General features: G+C 34.4%; 1 protein-coding gene across 1 annotated transcript in view; it reads left to right on the forward strand.

Annotated features, from left to right (window-relative positions):
- Positions 1-6526, forward strand: part of pibf1 (progesterone immunomodulatory binding factor 1) — a 44251-nt gene that overhangs the window by 30807 nt on the left and 6918 nt on the right. Inside the window, exons 14-15 of the mRNA XM_016546549.1 lie at positions 2128-2258; positions 3546-3630. Of these exons, the coding sequence (XP_016402035.1) occupies positions 2128-2258; positions 3546-3630 (216 nt within the window). The remainder of the gene's footprint in view (positions 1-2127; positions 2259-3545; positions 3631-6526) is intronic.

The raw sequence follows: 6526 nt of genomic DNA on the forward strand, positions 1-6526 counted from the left end.
ATCATCTTGGAGAGAGAGTTTTACCGTGCTGACTGTCATAACTGAACGTGACGTGCTGTTTGAATGCTGAACGGAGGATGACTGACAGCTGCAGCAGAAGGAAGATGAGTTTCTGTAAACTTGAAGAGAATTGTAAACTGCAATTTCTGTTGCATATGAGAAGCTTAAAACGGCAAACGAAACTGAAAGCATAACGAAACAGCGTTTAGAGAGTATACTCGCCGCGTCTGCAGGAGCGCGAAGGTGCTCGCAGCAAATATGACGCGCATATTGAGGAAACGATGGTAGGTTTTCAAGCGAATGTCAAGTAAAAGACCGCTTCTTAAACCAGAGAAGGTGAACATGCTGGTATTCTTGTGAGGAAAAAAACATGCAAGCACTGTCACCGTTTTACTTTTTTTTTTGTTTTCATTTTTGAAAAACTTATCTTTGCTGTTTACCTCATTACGCTATGGAGGCTCTCTTTTATTTATTTATTTGATTCCTCAGTGTTTGCTAAACGTTATGTAATTTATTAGTTGGTATATAATACAGCATGTGGTATACAGTGCATGAAAAGCAAACTGGTGCTCTTCTGTTTCTTTTGGTGTATGACTCCCCCTTGTCTCCTATAAAAAGCACAATAATCGCGTTGTCTGAAACAACCGCGGTTAGATCAAATAATCGCGATTAGACGGTTATTTAATTATCGCGACAGGCCTAGATATCTTATCACCCTTGACAGTCACTGACTGATGGCTTGACATAAGAAGAATAGCAGAGGGGATTATAATTGATCAGTTAAAGGACTGTGCTTTAGATGTGTCTTTCTGATGAGTATAACCAGGTCGTATATTTCTAAAACAAAAGCAAAGAAGATATTTTGCTGTATCCTGCTTGCAAAATTATTTACTACAACAAAATCAATCCCCTATTTTTTAAAATAAATAAATAAATAAATAAGCATTGTGAAATATTATTACTATCTAACTGTTTTCTATAGAAATATATTTGAAAATGTAATTTATTCCTGTGATGCAAAGCTGAATTTTCAGCAGCCATTAGTCCAGTCTTCAGTGTCAAATGATCATACAGAAATCGTTCTTATATGCTGATTTACTGCTCAAAAACATTTGTTACTATCACAGTTGAAAAAGGTAGTGCCAATTGTTTTTATTTATTTGTTTGTTTTATTATTATTTATTATCTACTGATGAAGTTCAAAAAACTTCAAAAAAACAATTGAAGTAGATTTTTTTTTGTGAGAATGTAAGTCTTTACTGTCATGTTTGATCAATTTAGAGCATTCTTTCTGAATAAAAGTCTTACTGACTTTTGAATGGTATTTATGTATGTGTATGAACATTATATTTTAAAAGTAAATAAACACTTTGTAAAACTAAACTATGTAAACTAAATAAAACTGTAAAGCTATATAAATACAAATGCATTTTTTTGTAAATTTAAGCTTGAAAAAATATTGTATGTTTTTAGATTTGATAAATATTACATTAAAACATAAAACTGAATTTTCAGCAGCCATTAGTCCAGTCTTCAGTGTCAAATGATCATACAGAAATCGTTCTTATATGCTGATTTACTGCTCAAAAACATTTGTTATTATCACAGTTGAAAAAGGTAGTGCCAATTGTTTTTATTTATTTATTTGTTTTATTATTATTGATTATCTACTGATGAAGTTCAAAAAACTTTAAAAAAAAACAATTGAAGTAGATTTAGACAGTGAAGTCAATGAAGTCTTTACTGTCATGTTTGATCAATTTAGAGCATTATTTCTGAATAAAAGTCTTACTGACTTTTGAATGGTATTTATGTATGTGTATGAACATTATATTTTAAAAGTAAATAAACACTTTGTAAAACTAAACTATGTAAACTAAATAAAACTGTAAAGCTATATAAATACAAATGCATTTTTTTGTAAATTTAAGCTTGGAAAAAATATTGTATGATTTTAGATTTGATAAATATTACATTAAAACATAAAACTATGGAAAATGAACATTTTACAATTACATTAAATATCAAGTATTGACCTACAATTTATATGTAATATCAATCAATAACTACTGGTAAGAAATTAAGTGAAATTATTATTATTTTTTTTTTATTTTTTTTTACTTTCAGTTGGATGCGGCAAATCAGCTTCTTCAGCAGGCACAGCAGCCTCACAGCTACCTGATTGAGACCATACGACAAAGAGACACTCAGATCCAAATGCTGAAAGAACGTCTCACGCGATTAGAAGAGGAAGTAAGGTAAAGGGGAAGTAAATGATTATCACAGATTTATGGATACATCCTGTTTTTGATACAACAGGACCATTTGAAATCTTTACAAAGCTTTTATTTTGAAAGGATGTTGGTGGAGTTGCCATAGAATCATTGCCATTGTTTTGTAACAATAGTCGCAACGGTTTCTGACTACTAATATGCATGTTCCATGGTATGCATTTGTATTGGCTAAGGAAAGGTAGTAGGCAATATCTGAAATAATTTAAATACATTCCAACTCATTGAGGAGCAAAGGTAATGCACCTGCCAATAAAGGTCAGGCTCCAGGCTCACCTGACAGCTTCTTAGTAGCAGTGCATGTGCGTGCATGCATGTATGGCTGGATGTTTTTTTTCTTGGCTCTGTCACATGTCATTGACAGATGTAATCCCTTACCTGTATATGCAAACTGTACAAGCAGGTTTTATCCTGTATTGGTGTTTTTAGAGGTCCTCTTGGGGCCAATGTGAAAAACATACAAATTACTCTCCTAAATATCAGCATCTATCAGGTTTTATCAGAAGGCTACTTGTGGCTGGGGGGAATGTTCTTGAACAAGGATAATTTTGAACGTTGCCTGTTCACTGCATACAGGTGCTGTGCAGTCAGTGGGGTGTATGCAATTCATTTATTGCTCGTTGATTTCACATTTGTTTTATTTGAAGTTTTATTTATCTAGCTCTGTCAAGCCCTCCGGGTTGTGAGTTTGTTCACAGCTCAGTGTTAATTCTGTAGAAATGGTAGTACACTAACAGATAAATACCTTTAGCTCACTATGTCTGTCACCACTCATTACTCGTGCCATAGGTTTGACAAAGATTTGCTCTGTTGAAATGCAGTTTTTGTCATGTGTGACCTTCAGTGCTGTATTTCACATGAGGAGCAGGTGACATTTGAACCCATGTACCCAAAAAATTCTCGCTGGTAAATTTCACAAATAATTACAAAGGATCGGCATGTTAAACATATACAATTTTGAAGTGGAAAGACTTGTAAAATGTAAAATGTTTCTTGTAAAACATACTCTAGTAATTGAATCTAGTATTCTAAATAATTTTTTGCAGTGTAGACGCATTATCCTAAAGTTGCCTACATGTATGGCACTGGTTTTAACACATACTTATAATCACAAATTGCTTGGTAGATTAAATGGGTTGTCATAAAAATGTAATGAATTTTAAAATTAAATGAATTTATTTTACAAATTACTACACAGACTTGTCAAAGTTCAAGACATCTTCTCTTAAACACTTTTTGTATACATTTTCACAGTGCACTACGGAAAGAGAAGATTACACTACTTCAGGTGAAAAACAACATGGCTGCAGATTTGGAGAGACTCCTGAACCACAGAGAGGTAACTGCTGTATCAGCTGATTGAAAGGAATAGCACAAAGAGAGCACAGTTCTCTCTTTTCTCTTCTCTCTCTCTCTTTCTCTCTTTTTCCTCTCTCTTGAGTACGAAGTACTCTAACCTATTTATATGGAGATAGAATTGTTGCATAATTCCAAATAAATAGATTATGATCCACAATAGGGATGCAACAATACAGTTAGCCCACGGTTCAATACATACCTCGGTTTTTTAACCACAGTTTTTGTTTCGGTTCGGATCTGATGGCTTGGCACATCATAGTGTTTTTTTGTTGTTGTTGTTTTTTTGCTATTTAAAATGCGATTTTTAAAGCAAACCAACAACAACAACAAACTCCTGTACTATTCTGTACAGTGAAGAAAAACATGTATGTAATGTACACATGTAATATTTCATTCATACTGAACAGAAACTCCACATGTGCATCACCGTAGTAATAGAACTGCTGACGGCTCCAGGAAATCCCTAATATGGACAAAGACATCCAGCTGTCGCTGTAACTGAAGGAAAAGAAGATAGAAACATTCTGAATGATGAAACATGAAGACAATAAACACTCGACTGCGACAATGTATAGTTTATCTGTGGTGTTCAAGCCATCTTGGGTATTTTCATAATAATTAAGTATATTTATAATGCATTGCTAATCGACATAGCCTTTATTACAGTAACATATTTTCTTCCTCATTCTATTATTGTTATTTCAAACATTCAACTGATGTTGTGGACTAAAAACCTTCTGTTTTGACGGACAGCAGGTTTAGAAATGCTTCTCATTACAAGGGAAGATATTTGATGTGTGTTGCTTTCTCAAATGCACGTTATAAGCGGGTAGACTCATGGACACACAAACAGCCAATTCAGAGAGAAAGAAAACGCAAACGCGATTCACAAATGCATATTGAACCGTGGATGTCGTACTGACCGGTTCAATGTTATATCGAGAATTGTTGCATCCCAAATCCACAAATAAATGTAAAGAGATTAACAAAAATTAAACATGTTGACAAATAAATAGAATGAGATCCACAAATAAATCTTAGAGTTTCACTAACATGAATTAAATTCACAAATAAATGAAGTGAGATTTGCAAATAAAAAAAAAAACATATTCACAAATATATTTTTATGTCACAAACACAACTTTTCCTTGCATTCATTTGTGAATCGCGTCCTGTGCATTTGTAGATCACTGCACGCATTTATGGATTTTGAAACGTGGACTCCACCCACCGTCTACTCAAGCCAATCAGATAACAGCCACATATCGCTGACCAATCGTAGCACGTTCTCACTATAACCAATCTCGTTTTGCTTTACAATCAGATTTAATTGACAAGAAAATATCTAAGTTACTTTTTCAAATAAGTAACGCCAGTTACTTTGTTTTCCCATGTATTGACTGACAGCTCTCCTGTCCTCATGTTGGGAGAAATCAGGAGTAAGTGCAGAGGTGTGGAGTGCGCTGTGTGAACATGATGTTACTGTAGTTCTAGACTAAATGTCAAAATGTATTTACTCATCTCACTCGCACAAAAACAGATTCAGTATTCCTCAAAATGAATAAAAACAGTCAAATGCAAACTCAGGACATGAAACAAACATGTTAAATAACACAAATATCCTTTATATATTTAATTCCATTTTATTAACCAGTATCTTTGCTGCTGACCTACAATGACCAACCATACTAATAAGCAAAAATGACTTTAGATAAACATAACATATGTATACATGTTATTATGCCCTATACAGGTGCATCTCAATAAATTAGAATGTCGTGGAAAAGTTCATTTTTTTCAGTAATTCAACTCAAATTGTGAAACTCGTGTATTAAATAAATTCAGTGCACACAGACTGAAGTAGTTTAAGTCTTTGGTTCTTTTAATTGTGATGATTTTGGCTCACATTTAACAAAAACCCACCAACTCACTATCTCAACAAATTAGAATACTCCATAAGACCAATAAAAAAAACATTTTTAGTGAAATGTTGGCCTTCTGGAAAGTATGTTCATATACTGTACATGTACTCAATACTTGGTAGGGGCTCCATTTGCTTTAATTACTGCCTCAATTCGCCGTGGCATGGAGGTGATCAGTTTGTGGCACTACTGAGGTGGTATGGAAGCCCAGGTTTCTTTGACAGTGGCCTTCAGCTCATCTGCATATTTTGGTCTCTTGTTAAATGAACTTTTCCACGACATTCTAATTAATTGAGATGCACCTGTATTTGTCACTGCGATTGTGCTTTAAAATGCCAAATAAGCCATTGTGCCATGTCTACACTGCTCACTGTCACGCTGTGGACGCTTCAAAGCAAATGTGCGAATCATCTGTCCTCCATGGTGTCGCGCCTCTTCCAGTGTAGACAGTATCGCTGATAATGATGATTTCTATTTGCTTTGGATGCATCACGAGGGTGTTACTGATCATGCTCGGGATCTGTGAATGGTCATAAGTTGTGTATAATCCTGAGTTTATCCTCAATCACTGATCCTGATGGAATTATAAAGAAGCCTTGCACTCCAACAGTCTTTTGGAAAGTTTTTATTTTTTTTAACCACACAAACAGCACTTCAGCTCAATTTGAACGAAGTGTCTATAGAATGCAGTTCCTTACAGGGGTGCCGAATCTGCTCCCGCCCTGATTGTAAAGCAAAATGTGAGTAGACGGTGGGTGGAGTCCGCGCGTTTGTGGATTGTCAGTGTCTTCTTGACGCTAGAAATGTTTCAAAATCCATAAATGCGTGCAGCGATCTACAAATGCACAGGACGTGATTCACAAATGAATGCCAGACAAAGTTGTCTTTGTGGCATAAAAATATATTTGTGAAGGTTTTTTTTTTTTTTTTTTTTTTTTTAAATTTTCTTTTTTT

The sequence above is a fragment of the Sinocyclocheilus rhinocerous genome, unplaced genomic scaffold (assembly GCF_001515625.1).
Source record: "Sinocyclocheilus rhinocerous isolate Xijiao unplaced genomic scaffold, SAMN03320098_v1.1 scaffold580, whole genome shotgun sequence".
Classification (NCBI taxonomy): domain Eukaryota; kingdom Metazoa; phylum Chordata; class Actinopteri; order Cypriniformes; family Cyprinidae; genus Sinocyclocheilus; species Sinocyclocheilus rhinocerous.